Here is an 18,382-nt window from a genome sequence, read left to right on the forward strand (position 1 = left end):
AAGATATCAGAATCCTATAAAGAATAACTACGAACATCGAAAGAATATACAGATTAATTGAAGTGGACCAAAAACACTAGAATTATTACTGACATCAAAAATTATTACTAAATACTACATTCAGTTTGAGTATAATCCAACTCTTTGTTTGATTGAAATTAAGCTTAGAGTATTAAAAATGAAAAATAAAATACATTTAATGATTGAGATAGTAAAAATACCAACAAAAAAAAGACATTATTTGATGCAACAAAAGTTACTTACAGAGGCAACAAATACATCTCCAATTTTTTCTTCTTGATCCCATTGGCGAATACATTGAGTTAAAGCAATTCCAAAAATGTTATGACACTGCAAAATTTGCTCAACTCTGTGGAACATTACACTAATTTTATTGGCACTGACAATTGGAGAAGGGGCATTTTCCAATGGATGTTTATAATCCTAATAGAAAAAATTCGAGTGTGAATATTACAAGAATAAAAGATGTTAGTTTTAATTACATTAATGAATTTATTACAAAAGAAATATTTTAATAGTAGCAATATGTTACTGACAAATCTTTATTTCTAAGCAAAATGATAATTGGAGCTAAAAAAAAAGTACACTAAAAATGACTAATACAAATTGAAACAAAATTTATTACACATAATTTTATTCCTACATTTAAAAAATATATATGCTTACGATACTTTAAAATGGGCTCCCTCTCTTATGTTTTTAAAAATACAATCACTTATAAACAGGATTTTTTTTATGTAAATTAAATTTTGATTTCCAGTCAAATTCTATGCACATATAACACATGTAAGAATCCTTAAGAGCAAGATACTGAACATGAGTATCTCATAAAGTATATTTCATTTTCATTATCCCATAAGAACTTTTTTCCATTTTACGTGACCAGAATTTCTGACTTTTTCCTTCCAAAAATTGATGAGATCATTAAGAATATTCTGAATCATATTACAAATCCTTTTTTATAATATTAATGACTTCACAATTACTGTTTTAGAATGAAAGAGGAGAAATTAATTAGTTTAGATTTATGACTGAGCCGACCAGGTGGCTGAGTGGTTAGCGTGCCTGACTGCGGAGTCGATGGTTGCGGGTTCAAATCCCGCTCAGGGCATGGATGTTTCTTTCTCTCTCTCCGTGTTCTATGTCCTTTCTTCTGTGAGATTGTGTGAATGTGACCCGCCCTATAGACGAGCTTGTGGTTGCGTGACGTGGGCGACACTGCTCCACCGCCGTGGCTTGGCCATAGGTGCTCACTGGGTAACGAGAAGAGAGTAGCAGTTCTGGCATTTTTGAGGTCAATGGGAAATAGACCCAAGTGCCCGCCATTAACCAAAAAAAAAAACATTTCAATAAAAAATTTAAAAAAAAGATTTATGACTGAAGTAACAGAAATATCTGATTTTTTGCTGTAGCTTATATAATTTTAGAAATGTTAAAAAAAGGGGGGGAAGTAAATTTTGATTGGAAATGCCAAGCTTGAAGATCGATTATAACATCACACTGCTGAACACAATAAATGTAATTTTGTAAACGCACTAAAAAATGGTTTTAAATAAATGGAGAAAAGGAGTTTATAGGTAAACCAAAATTTGTACATATGATTAGTATATGAGCAGTTAATATGTAAAACTGTTATTCTGTTATCACACAGTAAGCTTGTCTCATATAGTATTATACAGTATTTGTATTATTATGCATCTTTAATAAATATATAAAAACAAGGTATGATTCTAACTGTAAGATTTAACATAATAGTAAAACCTGACAGTTTCAAAATACAAAAAAGTTTTAAATAATTCAATATTTTCATTTAAAATAAAATATTAATTGATAAAATAGTAATTTAAAATACACAATTAAAGCAAAACAATAACTTTTAGTTAAAATTTTACATAATTGAAAATAGTGATAATTACTCTTATAAGCCTCTGCATAGAATTTAAATAGGAGTTTTCACTGTCAACTATACTTCCGACAATATATCTTCTCTTTAACTGAAAAAGAAATAATAATACTTTAAGATTGAATTCTATATGAAAAAAAGTGATAAATTTATTAGGAGCAGCTATAACTAAAATTTCGACACAAGAAACTCTTTGAAGAGAACATGACTAATTACTTTTTCAGGGCTTAAATTTGGTGGAACTGGTGGTAGAGATAGAGGAGGACGTTGCTTTTTGGGGATTTTGACATCAACATATCCATCTTCATCAGCATACAGAACTGTTAAAAATTTCATATTATTATTTTGAAAATTAAATTTATGCAAGAAAGTAATTAATTGCATAATTTTTTTAAGTAATTAAAATATCTAAAAGAAACAAACTATTCTTGTGTAATCTAAATGAAAATATAAAAACATAAATACTTAAGTTATTTAAAAGTTTTAGATTAAATTGCTATTTAAAAATATTATGTTAAATAGTTTTAATTTAAATATTATAAAAAATAGAAAAATGATTCAAAATTGATTCAATAACTAACATCCCTTAAACTCAAAGGCTGCTAGCAATCTCTTATGTAAAATTTAGTTCTAAAAAAAGTTACAAGTTATCAAAAACTTTTAATAGAAGAACATATCTTAAATTGTTTCCACGTAGAAACTCCAATATTGAAAATGAAATTTGTAAATGCTTATCAAAAACTACTGTTGCTGGTGTATTTCTATCCTAAATGAGTGAAAAAGTAGAGTTGCAAAGGATAGAAACATTCGAATGCATTACCGGGTTAGTAAAGAAAGAAATTCTAAAAATTCCTAGGAGTTTTACATTTATATTTTTAAGTTTTTGTCTCTCATTTTATTCATCAGTAGTGAATATTTATTGCAATGTTATTATTTTACATTTGTAATCTTTCCTACAATAATTAATGCAATTTATATTTAAATAAAACATTAATATTTTATAAAATACCATAATAAATTTTCTTGCCAAAAATTTAAGCAGTTTCACTTCATGGAAAAATTAAAGCAGCTGCATAATTGAAATAAAACTGCTAAAAGAAATTAAGGACTTGTAAATATCTTACAAGATTATAAATATGTAATCTAAGATTTTTTTTAAAATTAGAATTAGATGTTAAAAAGATTAAATATTTTAAATTTCTGTTAATACATATTAACATTGCACCATCTGTAAAGAAAAAATATACGTAGAAAATAAAATTTTTAATAACTTATTTGCATAAAAGGAAAGCCCAATAAATCAGTAAAGAGAATAAGAGAAAAGAAATACGTTGATTTCTACTTAAAGACGTGATATGCTTCAATTTGTTTTTTAATAGATTTTACATAGCATTTAGAGATGTCTCCTCAGAAATTTTTTTTTTTCAATTAATGAAATGCATTTTATACTCTTATTTATTTGGCTATAATTTATGCCACTCCAGAAGAACTTTCTTACAGAAAAGTTAACAAAAAAAAAAGAGATTAAGAATAAACTAGGTTTCAATACCCAACATTTTAAACTGGCAATTAAATCAATGCATCTGCATCTTTCAGTGGAAATAGTAGAAACTTTTCATAAAAAGCATCTATTCTGCGAAATGTGTATATTTTTTCAATAAAATAACATTCAGTTATTTTTAAAAATAATTGTATACAGTGTGAGTGTGTGTGTGCATATATATATATATAACACATGGATCAATAAGTCCCAAGACTAACAATGAAAACAAAATTTTTTTTGCAAAATTTTTTTTTATTCATCAACATAATCACCTTTTAGGGTGATACAATCGTTCCAACGCTTTTCCAATTTTTCAATACCATGTTTATAAAAAAAATTATCTTTCGCTTTAAAATAAGCTTCAGTTTCAGTGATGACCTCCTCATTTGAGCCAAATCTTTTTCCCTGGAGCACTTTTTTAAGATCAGCAAAGAGCCAGTAGTCACTGGGGGCTAAATCTGGCGAGTATGGGGGGTGGGGAAGCAGATCAAAGCCCAATTCGTTCAATTTTGCCATTGTTTTCATCAACTTGTGGCAGGGTGCATTGTCTTGGTGAAAAAGGATTTTTTTTCTCTGCATGTGCAAATAGTGTGTGTGTGTGTAAATAGCGATAAACAGCTTTCTGAATCATCGACTTGTTGCTGTTTTTGCTCCATCGAAAGCAATCGCGGCACCCACTTGGAAAAAACCTTTTTCATGCTCAATTTTTCATGAAGGATAGTAAATACACTTCCATATGATATCTGTGTCATCTCAGCAATCTCACGGAGCTTCACTTTACGATCTTTCATTATAATTTTTGACACTTCACTCACATTTTCCAGTGTAACGGCTTCCACAGGTCTACCCGAGCGTTCCGTGTCATTTGTGTCGGTACGACCACATTTAAACTCGGCAAACCACCGACAAATCGTTGCTTTCGATGGACAAGAGTCCGGGTAACATTTGTCAATCCATTGTTTCGCTTGCACGGTGTTTTTACATATTAAAAAACAATGTTTTATCAGAACACGAAACTCTGTTTTTTCCATTTTTTAAACAAACTACAAAACGACTTTACTCCAACCTTGATAACTCAGCTGTTTCTGGTCCAATCGACTTAAACTTTTGACACGTTTCAAGCAAAGGTTAGTACTCTAGAAAGACCTGGTTACTGGTTTACTACGAGCGCCATCTCTGGGTTAGTCTCGGAACTTATTGATCCATGTGTTATATTGGATTTAAAATTCATCCTTAATGAATAATTGCATGTTTAATTAGGTGAAGTATTAAATTAAGAAAAAAATGCAGTGAAAATCATTGTGATTAAAATTCTGCTGCAAGTTGTTTATTTGGCACTATTATTGCACTATTAATGCACTATTTATATTTTAATTTGCACTTGTCATTCAGTATAAAGTGCCATATATGGACCTCTTTTTTACCAGAAACGTTTACAAAACATCTGGAAAAAATAGAAAATTTTATTTCTTCTTACTGCTCCAATACCTAAATATTAATTCCGCTTCGAAAAGACGAGAGCAGTTAATGAAAAGCAAACTTTGGTGAAAATAATAAACTGTGAATATTACATGAAGCTGAATATTAAAAGTGCTTAAAAGAACAAAAAGCAGACAGGCTTTGTTTCCCTTAAAATTATAATTTTTTTTAATAGCAAAATCAACTCAATTCTGTTCCCTGTTTCATTTTTTTCTTCTTTATTAAATTAGATTAATTTACTTTTAGAAATTGGGGTCTTCTTTTTAACGTTATTTTAATCCAATTATCTTTCTAGCTAATTCTTTACATCAAATGAGAAAAGAAAAAAAAGAGGAAAACTTGTCTTTATTCACGAAAGAAACATGTTCTTATTCAAATTATCTTCTCCTCACTTATATTTATTTATTAATTTAACATATAAGAAAACATTGTATGAAATAGACATTGATTATTGTTGATTTGTTATTTTTCATTGAATAATGCTTGTTTTGACGATTGATTACCTTAAAGACCTGTTATTCCCGAAAATCTATTTTCTGCACTTACCGAAGTCTGGAAAATTCTAGATACAGGACTTTTCACTATATTCCATAGATCACCCCTTGATCTAAACTGGTAAATAGCTAAACTTTACCATCCAAATTCCCAAATTTTCCCAAAAATCCCAAGTTCTACAAATATTATTGGTTTTCCAGTCTTTCCAAAAATGTGTTTTTTGTACTGCTTATGAAAATTAACAATGTGATTTGAATATATAATATAAAATAAATATATCTCAAAAGTTTTATATAAAAAAATAAGGGAAAATACAAGCACCTTTAATTGCATTTTAAAGGCCAGAAAAAATATATTTAATGTAAAATACTGTGGAACTGATACATGCAAAATAATAACAGAGTAGATATTAACTTCGACATAGTATTTATATACTTCGACAATTAAACTGGTTCAATTTTGGTTCAAACATATATACATTCTAAATTACACATATTCAAGTACAAAGTACATACTTTCAAGTTCAAAGTACATACAATACACATTCTAACAGAATTTATTTTCCAATTGCTATAATTAGTCTACAGATTTCACATTGTAAATAAAACGTAACAGACAAATTTTACAACGACATTAGGGATGATATTTTTGTTACCAATTAAAGATTTTTTAAATGTAACTATAAAAATCAGGGATAAAAACCGTAGTGAGGACAGGTTATATATGTGCGTCTTAAGTTTCAGGAAAATTTTTTTAATAAATTTTGATATAAATTTCCTCTTCACATAAAATATTTCTATATAAATATTTCCAAGAGAATAATTCATTTAAAATTCTTAAAATAAGAAAACAAAATGTTTGAAATTGAGAAGTACAGTACAGAACCCGTTATCCGGAAATCAGAAAACCGGAAAACCAAAAAACCGGAACGAAATTCAATACATTTTCCCGTAATTTTTTTCAAAAAATGTTTTTTTTTCTCATAAGATTTTAGGATTTTTCTTTCTTTCTTGAAAGATGTTTACCTTACCATCATTTTAGAAATAATCATTAGTGTATTACTTCATCGTGTTTTCTTCTTTTTAAGATTATTTCCAAATTTTTTTTTTTTTTAGTTGGGTTTAACAATAAAAAAACGGCTTTTTGTAGCGATTCAGAAAACCGGAAAAATCAGTTATCCGGAATATCGATGGTCCCGATCATTCCGGATAATCGGTTTCCTACTGTATTTAAAAAACAAAGTGAAAAAAATATAGGAAAAAATAAATAACACATAAAAATTTATTGAAAATATAAGAGTGATAAAATAAAGATAATAAAAATTAATGAAAAAAAATTAATGTAGCCAAATTCTATTGAATTATATTTCCATACCTTGGGAATGTCTGTTCAGTTTGTTAGAACACTTATCTAGCACATATTCTTTTTTTCGAGTCGAAAACCACCTAGTAAAGCCTCCAGTAGCTCTCTGAAACAAAATAAGATTTAAAACTGCATAACAGATGTGCATGTGGATCAAACTGTATTGATGTCTAAATGAAAGTATTATTCAACATCTCAAAGTAACTGCCGAGGTCATACTCACAGGGGGAAGAGACAGGGCAAATTGTTCTGGGCCCAAGATAGTTAAGGGCCTGGTTCAAATTCATTACAAGTACTGAAATGCTTTTAAATTTCTCATATATATGCTTATAAATTTTTGGAATGTTCCACAATTTTACTGTAAGAATTCCCCAGATTTAATTACGTATTAATAAAAATATGAAACATTTAGCTTTAAGTTAAAATAAATCTATGGGACCCAACATCCTGAGTCCAACCTTGGTAATTACAAGTGAGCTAACAGCAATTAAACAAAATTCCACACATTAAAAAAAGCACAGAGACTATACAAACTATAATGAATAAATAAGAAAAAACATCAGGAATAATTTTGAATGCATTAAATGCCAATACTTTTTACACAAAAATTTTTAAAAGAATAATAAATGCAAAGTAGAACTTTTTTTAAACAAAAAAATCTCAAAAATAATTTTTGAAAAGGTTTTAAACCTTGATTAAGAAAGGGATTGTAACAATAACAGTTAAAATTCTGTAGAAAATGGTTAGCTTTTTTTTATATTCTAAGCATTAAAAAAGCATTAATATTAATAGAAAACACAATATTATAAAATAAAAAATAAAAACATTATTCTAAGTATATAATAAATAAATTATGAGTAAATACTCAAAATAATTAGCCACTACAAAAATTTTTTATAAAAACTCTTACTTGTGTTTTATATTTCTTAAATAATGATACAATATCATGAAAAGGAAAAAAAAATCATAAGTCAATTTTTTCCTGTTTAATGTTTTCTAACAACCAAATTTTGGAATCTTTGACACAACAGCAGTTGACTATACCTGTATTCAATGTGGGCTTAAACGGCACATGGACTAAAAGTAAAACAGCGTTTGGGTAACATCAGCTCTAATAATGATGAATCCTGTGTATGAACACTTTAAACATGCAAAAAAGAGGTGTAAGATAACTCAAGGGTCACATGATCAATTGTCAAATAATCAAAGTTTTACTGTAGCTAGCTGTATATGTTAAATTAAATTTGTTCATAACATATTTGAAACAATTTTCTGTGTCAGTAAAATGAAGTTTCAAGAGAAATTAAAGGTGCTGCGTTTTTTTAAATGATATGTAACAAAACAATAACTATAATTGCAAATTTACAATAAATAAAATTTTAAAAAAAAATTTATCAGAATTTTTTTTAAGACTCTGCAGGTGCAGATTTTATAAATTAGAACAATAAAAAAAATTAAAACTTTTTGCAAAACGCCAATAATTTTTTTATTATTATTATTTTAAGAAAATAATAGTTTCATTTAAAGGAAAGAAAAAAAAAATTGGTGCAAAAAAATCTAGCTTTAAAAACACTTGAAATTTTAAGACAGATTTTAAACAAAAGCAAATTAATCTAAAACAGAATATCCAATGCAAAAAAATGCAAAATTTAATAAATATTACCTATATAATGCATTTATTTAAAAAATGTTCAATTCAAAAAATATGATTGTTGCATGGTATTTTAATAGTAATACTTTATTTACATCGTACGAGAACTGCACAATGGGCTACTGACTGCGATCTGGGAAACATCCCTGAAAATGAACTGAAAACATAACATCACATTTTTCGTCTTTCAGAGAGGAGATAGTGCCCCTCTCCCCCTCACAGGTAGCCTGATGACAGGTAGACTCAGAAATGGTAGAACAGTTTAACAAGGACTGATACTGCACACCTTTGGTCCCTTCACAGGCTGATCAAAGTGGTTTTATACCCACTCACTGGCTGCAGCCAGAGGTGCCTTACTTCAGTGTTTATTGGGTGTCTTTATGATCAGTCTCTGTGGGACACATGGTATTTTTGAAAAAAAAATTATTGACAAAGAATTTTAATTAAATTTAATTAATTAGTGCATATACCTCATTTTCTTTGCCTTTCTTTGAACTTTTTTTCTTTTTACCCATAAAACGAGCAGCAAGTTTAACTGCTCCAGTTTCTTCTTCTGCATCTTCACTACCAGAGCTTATATACTGATCAGCAGAAACTTCAGAATCAATCCAACAGCCCGCATTTGAAAACTCTTCATCGGTTTGATGCAAATCTACTTCTTCATATATATTGTCTTCAGGTGTAGCTAAACCTATTAAAATTTAAAAATGTTCTTAGTAATATATCCTTAATAGTTCATACTGTCCTAGAGTTTTCTTTTTATACTTATCAACAAAAAATAAATTTTATGTATTCACCTGTTTGAATATTAGTAAATTAATCATTTTAAAATACTAACATTTAATAATGAGGCTAGAGTTATCCTATTTTTAATACTACCATCAATAGTGATCAGAATGAAAAAAATAAAAAGGTAATGTAAATGTAGCAATATTAATAATAAGGTGAAAAGAGTGAATCAAAGGTCTGTATCAATCTTAATGAATATGGATCAATAAACCTACAAATTAAAAATAATTGGCTTTCATAACCTTTGTTTTTGTGTAAACAATCCATAAAGCATAACTCTACACTGCACAAAATCACATTTGAAAATATTAAAATCTACTTCCATTTTTTCAATCAAATTTAGTGACCACACATTATGATATCAGTTGGCTCTAATTTACTAATTTGTAGAATGTAAAAAAATGTGTAGCTGCGTGTTGTATTTCTAACCTTTTCATTGAAATTATGCATTATATATATAGTATGTCAGCAGTCATCTCAGGTCCTATGCAATGGGATCTCTTTTTTAATGCATTTAAGTATGTGTGACTGACTTCACAAATTTTACAAAATAATTTTTGTGCTAATAATATTCCAAATCATTTGGTGGAAAAACTTGAACTTTTAAAAATCATAAATTTTTTTTATAACAGTAATTAACAAAGGAATAAGTTGATCGTAGAAGTCTAATTTCCAACAAATTTGCATAAACTAACCTTAGTATTAAGATCTCAATAGATTGTATACTAACTAATAGTTATAAATTGAAAAATTAAAAAATTACAATAAAATTTTGATTGAAAACACTATCATAAAATTTCAATAAAATTTTTAATGGGTATTTAAAACATTTTTCTGATTTCTGAGTCACAAGTTCACTTTAAATATCCAGAGATTCCTTTTTTAAGCAATTAAAGAAAATAATCTAAAAACATAATCTAATAATCTAAAAACGGATATAATGCATATCTAGTTTTTCACTAAAGTAAATTTTTTAATCTGGCTTTTTTTCACGGCATAAGCTTTAAAAAATATAAAATAAAAGTATTAAAAACAAAACAGTGATTTTAAAGTAAAAATGTTCATATTTAAAAAAATTAATAAATAAAACTCCAGGCAGAAGAATAAAATGAAACATACAGTAAAAAACAGGGTGGCAAAAATTTAAATCAGACGTTTTTTTTTTTTTTTTAATTATTGATTGATATCAGTAAAATGAATAATTATTAAGATAATTTGCAAACACTTACCTCCTGAAGTAATAAAAAAATTACATTTTTTTAACAAGCTTATTACAAGAGTCTTAATTGTCTTTACAAAATAAGAGGGGTGGTAGTACCAATATCACCATGCAATAGTTACCATAGCAATATTTACTATGGAACATAGGGTTGCATTCCACTATGAGAGGCATAAAATATTATAATTAGAATTTCAACATAAGCTTTTAACAAAGTTAAGAAGGCAAATGGATGATACCAAAAGTTGCACAATCTGATAGATTGATCAGAGAAAAAACTCACAACTGCTCAAAGTAGCAGCCCCACATATCATTGCACAGTTCACACAGATATAGAAATAACTGGTGCAAACTCACAACTGCTCAAAGTGGCAGCCCCACATATCATTGCACAGTTCACACAGATATACTAATAACTGGTGCACACTCTTAACCTTTTCACGAGGGCTCAATAGGAAGAAATCTAGGTCTATTGAGCAACTCTTTACGCGGTTAGGTTTCCGCTGATCATAAAAACAAAGTAGGTGACAAGTGTGAAACAATCTAAACATCCCACTGTTTTTCTTAACTCTGATAGCTACTTCTTAGACCATCATAGTTAGGGATAGTGGGAGAGAAACAAGAGAAGGTTCCCCACACTTTTGCATAATTTGAAAAAGAGAGGGAAATCTTCTTCGGTGGTTGCATTAGATTCAGCGTAAAAGACAGAAAAAGAAAAAAAACCATTTCCCTTATCGACTTTCTAAATGATCTAGCTGGTCTGAGTTATAGCAATTTACACAGGTTTGTGGATACATCCATTAGCACTATTTAACACTTTTCTTAATTGTTTTGTTGTTTTAAGATTTATCAATACAGAATATTGATCAAACATATTAATGTTCATACATATATTTATGCCAAAAATAAATAAAAAAATGAAAGAAATAAGAGAAACAGCTTTTTTTTCTGCTGTTATATCAATTAGCAAATTATTCCGATTTCACCCAAAAATAAATTAAATTATAAAGTTCTAGTATATAATATAATACAAAGTTTTAATAATTATAATTATTAGTCTCTATAATAATAACTATTTAATATACTTCAATTAACATTTGCAATTTTAGTAAATTTGTTAAACATTTAACGTTTTATTTCTTCAAAAATCTTAAGTCTTTTAACCACATATTTATTATAAAATAAATTTTAAGCAATTTAAAATGTGACTTGTCATTGTTTTACAATAAGTCTGAGTTATAGTAGTCGCTGATACAAGAAATTTTTTTTTAAAACTTCAAATAGTAATTATTTTAATGTACTCTTCGATTTTAGTTTTCATTTTTTGAATGATAAATCTTTTAAACTTAGAAAAAATACCGGTCACTTCAATAAATGAAAAATAGTTTTTTCACTTTATTTACCAGTCTTATGTTTCCATTATTATTCTTAATAAAACAAAAAAAAAAAAGTGGGGAAAATGAAGATAATTCTGTCATAACTCCTGGCTCATTTGACTGACCCATTCTCAAGTAAGCACAGTCAATGCAATAAAATAAGATATTGTAAATTTTGTATTTTGTGTGATTTAAAAAAAAAATTAACATAAATAACATTTTTAATCATTAAAAAAAATTATACAGCAATTTTAATTTTAATTTTCTAATTAGCATGTGGCAGTTAAAATCACTCCCTTAAAAAAATTAAATGTTTTAGCCTATTTCTAAATTTATAACATGCCACTTAGTATTTTCTTACTTAATATCTTTGTTAGAATGTAATAAGTCTTCCGATTTTCAAAGGATTTTCAACTTTAAAATTAATCTTCTACCGCATAAAGCACAAAAACTTTAATTACTTTGCTTCAGTTGCAAATGATTCATATATCACATTTAGATTCAAATTATCATGTCATTTTCCTTTTGAACCAAATTTCATAAAAAAAATACATCTTGTTGCTGTGTAGAACAGATTATAGAAATTATTCTTTTTGTATTTATATTCTTGAAATATAGTCATTGATAATTTTCAACAGCTCACTTATTGCTTTTATTTCAAAATTGACTTAAAACTTATGAATTAATAAATTTATGTTTTCAAAAAGCATAAGAGAAAAAAAAAGGGGGAAATTTGCCACAGATAAATGGTTAAGTAGCAGAAAAAGTTTAAAAGAATTACGTATATATATATATATATTATAACTCTACATAGATAACAAAAATAGCAAACAAAACCTAAAACTTTTTTTTTTATTATTTACTTTCAAGAACGCTTCTCTATTATAATTACTTGATATTTTTTATGTATAATTGAAATTGCTATTGACTAAAAAAATATATAAAAAAATAAAAAGAAAAGAAAAATAGCAAACAAACATCTGAATACCCTAACTTGGAATATATGCTCAAAAGTATGTAGGAAATGCAATGAAACTATTCTCCCTTAATCTTAAAGAAGGTGAGACCTCCCGCAGCGACTACAACAATAAAACGTATTACAATGTATTTGTATTTTAATATTCTCTCTTAACTGTCGAGAAGATTTCTACTCCCATTCTTAAGCTGAAAGTGTCACAAGCCCCTAACAGGACCCGAACTACAGATGTGACAACTGTTGCCACAGCCCCTGGGAAAAAGGAAAAGATTACTGGTGCTGTGCTAATTCTGTCTGTAGCAGCAATTCTTGTGACAAGAGCTTCAACAGACTCGACATGCTTTCATATACTTAAGATTTCATATGCCTGCAGAAGAAAAAGTCCAGAATGGGAACAGTGGAATGCTGTGAGTAAGATGGTCAAATCACAGGTCTGCTAAGATTCTACTCTTTTCAGCCTCTTATTGTGGAATGTGACCCATGTTCCATTGTAAACATCGTTTATCTCAATGAGTACCATCACAACTCTTATTTAATACAAATAATTTAGACTCACCCTGCACACTAACTAACAAAAAAATTTCTATCGCTTTTTAAAACTGTACAAAGGTAAGTGATAAATATATGTAAACAACAGGTATTAGGTCCTTTTCCAATATCTTGCATTTTTATATATACTGTGAATACATCTGTATAAAAAAGTAAAGTTTTTTTCTTTTCATAGCCCAGTTTCAATTAATGTATTCAATTATATTAAGTAATTGAATACATAAATAATTCGGAAAAAGCTGGAAAATGCTTTAAAAGTTGTGCTTAAAAGCCAATATTGATGCTTGAAATTCCTCCCTCCCCTGAGTTTTAGCCAGGTAGCTGTAGTTAGCCGTCTTAAATTTACTAAGGGGGTCAAAGGTGAGAGGCAAACTTCAAAAAGTCGCCAATGATAGAGCAGACCAGTTAAACAAAGACGTGACTTGCCTTGATATTGATCTTTCTATATCTGTCCCGCTGTCAGACTGGAAATATGCAGCTAGGGAAAAAACTATTTCAAACTGGAATGCTGAATTCTTCAGGGTGGCCACTCAAAACAGATTTCAAATTTCCCTGATTTTTCCAGGTTTTCCAGGTAAAAATCTTAAAATTTCCAGGTTTGTGTTTTTTTCCTTTTTTCTTATAAAGTGTAGGATGTGTACAAGAAAAGTGTCTGTATTATAAAATATCTTATTCAAAATGTCATTTTTTTAAACATATCTTGAAAAAAAAAAAAATTTCTTACAAGATATTTTTTCATTATTTTTTAATGTTCTGGTACAACATTAATTTTTAAAAAATTAAGACGTGGAGAAAATAATATGTTTAGCTTGCAGAATATATTGTTTTTATTGAATAATTCTAATTGTTTTTATTGAATTTAATGTGTTACTTTAAGTAGTATTTGCTCAAAGTGTACCTACAAAATGACAAAATCAGAATAGCCAATAAAACCTTGGATAAGTATTGTTTAATATATTTTCATTAAGGAAAAGAAAACAGTTTCAGGTGATTATATATCAATAATTTTTAATAATTACAGTGGCTCCCAAAAGTGCTCATTCACTTATAACTTATATTGAAATAGGTAATAAAAATTCAATAATTAAAATGAATATTGCACAATGGGTATTTGATAATAAGATGTATAATCTATTCTTAGCAAAAATGCACGGAATATTTTAAAAACAAAGCAAAAGTTAATTTTTTAATCAAATAGTAACAAAAATGTTACCCCACAAAAGTCATCGTACATTTAAATGTTTTGGATCTCAGAATTAAAATTATCGTCAATTGCTTTTTTTATTTAATTATTTTTCATTTCTTTATTAGCAATTTAGTATCAAACCTATAATAGCAAAATTATATTTTAATTTTTGCTTGTTAACTCCGTAATATTTTATTTTATCATTTAAAAATGACTTGTAGTCGTAATAAAATAGACCAAATTTGATTATTTGTCTTCATAAGAGGTAAATCAGTAATGAATGTTAAATTAGTTTACTGTATTCAATTGAACTGTGCAATATGTGATAAAATGCTTAAAAGAAGGACTTCAAATCAGATATTAAAATTATAAATTTTGTGGAAAAATTCATAAATTTGCAATTGAGTGTTGTAAAAGTTTCTGTAAAAATTTTAAAAATAATTTGCGCGAATTTCACCTGACAAAAAAAAAACTAGTTACACGTATTTTCAACCTTTAAAAGCTATTGTAGATGCTAAAGGAAACTCCACTAAATGTTAATTTAACGAAAAAATAGATTACTAATAGACTGAGTTTTTTCTTTAAAAGTGTATGATGACTTTTGTGGGATAAAGTTTTTGTCACTTTTTGATGATTGATTCCTTAAAAATAAAGTTTTCCTTTGTTTTTAAAATATTTCATATTGTCATTTAAAATATTTCAGTTTTGTTAAGATTAGAACACATTTTTTATCATTAAATATACATTCTGAAACATTCATTTTAATTAATGGATAGTCTTATTTCATTGAAAGTCATAAGTGTATCAACACTTTTGTGAATCACTGTAATTACAATTCAATATAAAGCTGTACTGTATACTGCATAATACTGTATTTCATCTTACCAGTGCTTTTTATAAAATTCACTGATCATATTTTCCTTAAACCAATATCTCAAGTCAAATTTTTAAATAATGGTATTTTGAAATAGCATTTTTATTTTAAGAGATACAGTATAAAAAAATAAATGTCAGAAATGTAAAATTGTCTAATTTTTAGTTCTATACTCTATACAAGAAAAAAAATAGATAAAATTCCTTAAAATTTATACTTTTTTGATTTTTTTTCTTATTTGAATTTAAAACATTTAAAGAATTCCAATCTAAACACACAGTTTTTTAGTTCAGCATAGTTAATTGTTTCTGTTTGAACAACTAGAATCTTGTACAGTGCAGAACTAAAACACTAAGTTTCGTTTTCCTTCTCTTGACTAAACACATATGAATAAAAAAATATATATATTTTATGTATATATATCATTTAATACGTTTCCTATATATTCCTTAGTCATTGTCAGCTTTTTTAGGTAAAAAGAGGAATAGTTTTGAAATATCATCTCTGGAATGCAAGCAACATTTACGAACTTTCGATATTGTGATAACTATACAATTCGAATTTTGAATCAAAAAACTAATATTTACCAACAAAATCGTAAAATTTGATATTAATATATAGTTAGTTCTAAAAAAAACTTTTTTCAAAATCAAAATATACTACAAAAGGTTAAAATGAAATAGAAAAAATTAGCATTAATGCAAGAATTGTAACAATTTGTCGACAAACATTGCTGTTAGTGATGGGGGGAAATGCGTGATTGGTTGGTTTGCTGAGAAAAAATAATTTACAGATTTCTTTGAATGGGAGTTGAAAAGCTTTCAGAAAAAGAGTGCAATATAAAATCTATTATTATTAAATTATAACCAACTAATTTTTGGAGAATTTAATAAAGTTAAAAATACAAAAACATTTTGTCAAAATAGAAAAAAATTACCACTCTCAATTGCGAACAAACTTGATTCATTGTGTGAACAAGGACAGAATTTAAAAACCGAATCCTAACCCCGTCTTCCACATCCACCATAATCTTTGCCTTTCCTAAATTGCACAGTCTGCACAGAGATCAAAGGTTTCTACATTTGCATGGGAGAATTTTATGTTGTATTCTAGTTTAATAGGGTTATAATGGAGCAAATTTTGACGAAAGCAAAGTAAGTTGATGATATTTTAACTGTTTGGAGATACATTTGAATAATTTTAATTCTGAGATCCAAAACATTTAAATGTACGATGACTTTCGTGGGGTAACATTTTTGTTACTATTTGATTAAAAAATGTTGGTATAATGGATGAAACAATTTAAATTAAGAAAATTATTAGCAAATAATTTAAATTAGTGAATAAAAAAATATATAAGAAAAAATTTCCAGCTTTTCTTTAAAATTTCCAGGTTTTTATCCATATTTCCCTGATTTTTCCAGGTTTTTTCCAGTATAAAAAAAATTCCCTGATAATTCCAGGTTTTCAAGGTTTTCCAGGTGGGTGGCCACCCTGTTCTTAGCTTCACCAAAAGCTGTGTGGACTAAAAGAGTTCCTCCAACTATTTTTCAACGGTTGAAAAGTATAAAATTTTTTACTGACTTTAAATTATTTCAGATTCCTACAGGATAAGGAAATTTCAACAGTTACTTGTTTGGGTTTAATTTAGTGAATTGAAATCTTTGTTCTTTTAGTCTGAACTATAGAGTACATTATATTTTATTTTAATTTATATTCAAGTCAAAAAGAAAGCTTAAAAAAGGAACTGAGACACTCAGGCATTTCTTGGCCACCTATTTTGTCCTTGCTTGTTAAATGCACTAAAAACCTAAATATTTTATGCAATTTTGTTTACAGCTTAAACTTTTAATTTTGCACAATTTTTTTTTTTTTTTTTAATTTACAATTCTATTTTGTCCATTTACATCTGTAAACCTCATGCTACAATTTGTGGATCAATTGAGGAGCTGTGATATAAATTTAAATAAAAAAGAGAAGAAAAAAACTCAAAAATGCTAACTAGATAAGTGAATAACCCTCTTTATGCTGAAAGGAACAAAACTAAACCTAAGTTGACAGGACCCACAGTTTAAAATTTAAAGGATTTTATGAAAAAAACAGTACAACTCTTGATTTAGGGGAGAGTCGGGTAGCCCCGCCCACTTAAGGAGTATTGCTTATATTTCTGTATAATATTGAGTAATAATCAATATTTTTGTATGTTTCTATTGTTTTATCATCTAATTAAATAATGCAAAAAGAATAAACCAAAAAAAGAATAGTTTAATTTAAAAAAATAGAAATTTAAAAAATTCGACTACTGAATTCAACATATTTTCAACTGCATAAATACTTGAAACTTTGAAAATTATCTTTTTTTAATATAACAATTAATGTCCGATGGCCCATTGACTTGAAAAAATATTCTATACATATGAAATAGACAGTGGGTGGGGGTACCCGACACTCCCCTACACATTTTTTACTTGTTTGACATTGATATGTGGATAAATGATTTATTGGTATCTTTTTATGCTGAATCAAATGAAACCAAATGTTAGATGTAGTTTAGAAATTAAAAGAGTTAATCCATATTATGTATAAAAAGTACACTTTATTTACATAACTGACATTGCTATTTAGACCCGATGTAATTGTTTCTTTTGCTTTAAATCAAATCTAGTGAATTAAAAATTAAGTTAATAGAACTACTAGTCTCTAATCTACAAGGATTTTTTGTGCAAAAAAGACTAAAATAAAATATAAAATTTTTGCACACATAGTTTTAAATTTATCAGTTCTACTGATTTAAGTTTGGCCTCATTTAATTTAGGATAAAATAATGCATAGGAAACACGACGTCATTCCTCTAGACAATAATATCAGATATGTTAAGGTAGGCAAGTTATAAATAATAGTAATAGCCACAACATATACTTTACAAAGTTCCTCTTGAGGTGCAATAAGCAACAAACTT

The 18,382-nt window shown here is 27.5% G+C and overlaps 1 protein-coding gene across 5 annotated transcripts in view; it reads right to left on the reverse strand.

Annotated features, from left to right (window-relative positions):
- Positions 1 to 18,382, reverse strand: part of LOC107447338 (rho guanine nucleotide exchange factor 10-like protein) — a 53,658-nt gene that overhangs the window by 26,506 nt on the left and 8,770 nt on the right. For all 5 annotated transcript variants that reach the window (XM_043039063.3, XM_043039064.3, XM_016062215.4 and 2 more), the window contains 5 exons: positions 8,925 to 9,145; positions 6,816 to 6,909; positions 2,141 to 2,244; positions 1,938 to 2,015; positions 265 to 444 (listed from right to left, as the gene is read on the reverse strand). In XM_043039063.3, coding sequence (XP_042894997.1) covers positions 265 to 444; positions 1,938 to 2,015; positions 2,141 to 2,244; positions 6,816 to 6,909; positions 8,925 to 9,145 — 677 coding nt within the window. The remainder of the gene's footprint in view (positions 1 to 264; positions 445 to 1,937; positions 2,016 to 2,140; positions 2,245 to 6,815; positions 6,910 to 8,924; positions 9,146 to 18,382) is intronic.

The sequence above is a fragment of the Parasteatoda tepidariorum genome, chromosome 11 (assembly GCF_982258835.1).
Source record: "Parasteatoda tepidariorum strain Cologne lab strain chromosome 11, Ptep-v5.0, whole genome shotgun sequence".
In the NCBI taxonomy this organism is placed as follows: Eukaryota; Metazoa; Arthropoda; class Arachnida; order Araneae; family Theridiidae; genus Parasteatoda; species Parasteatoda tepidariorum.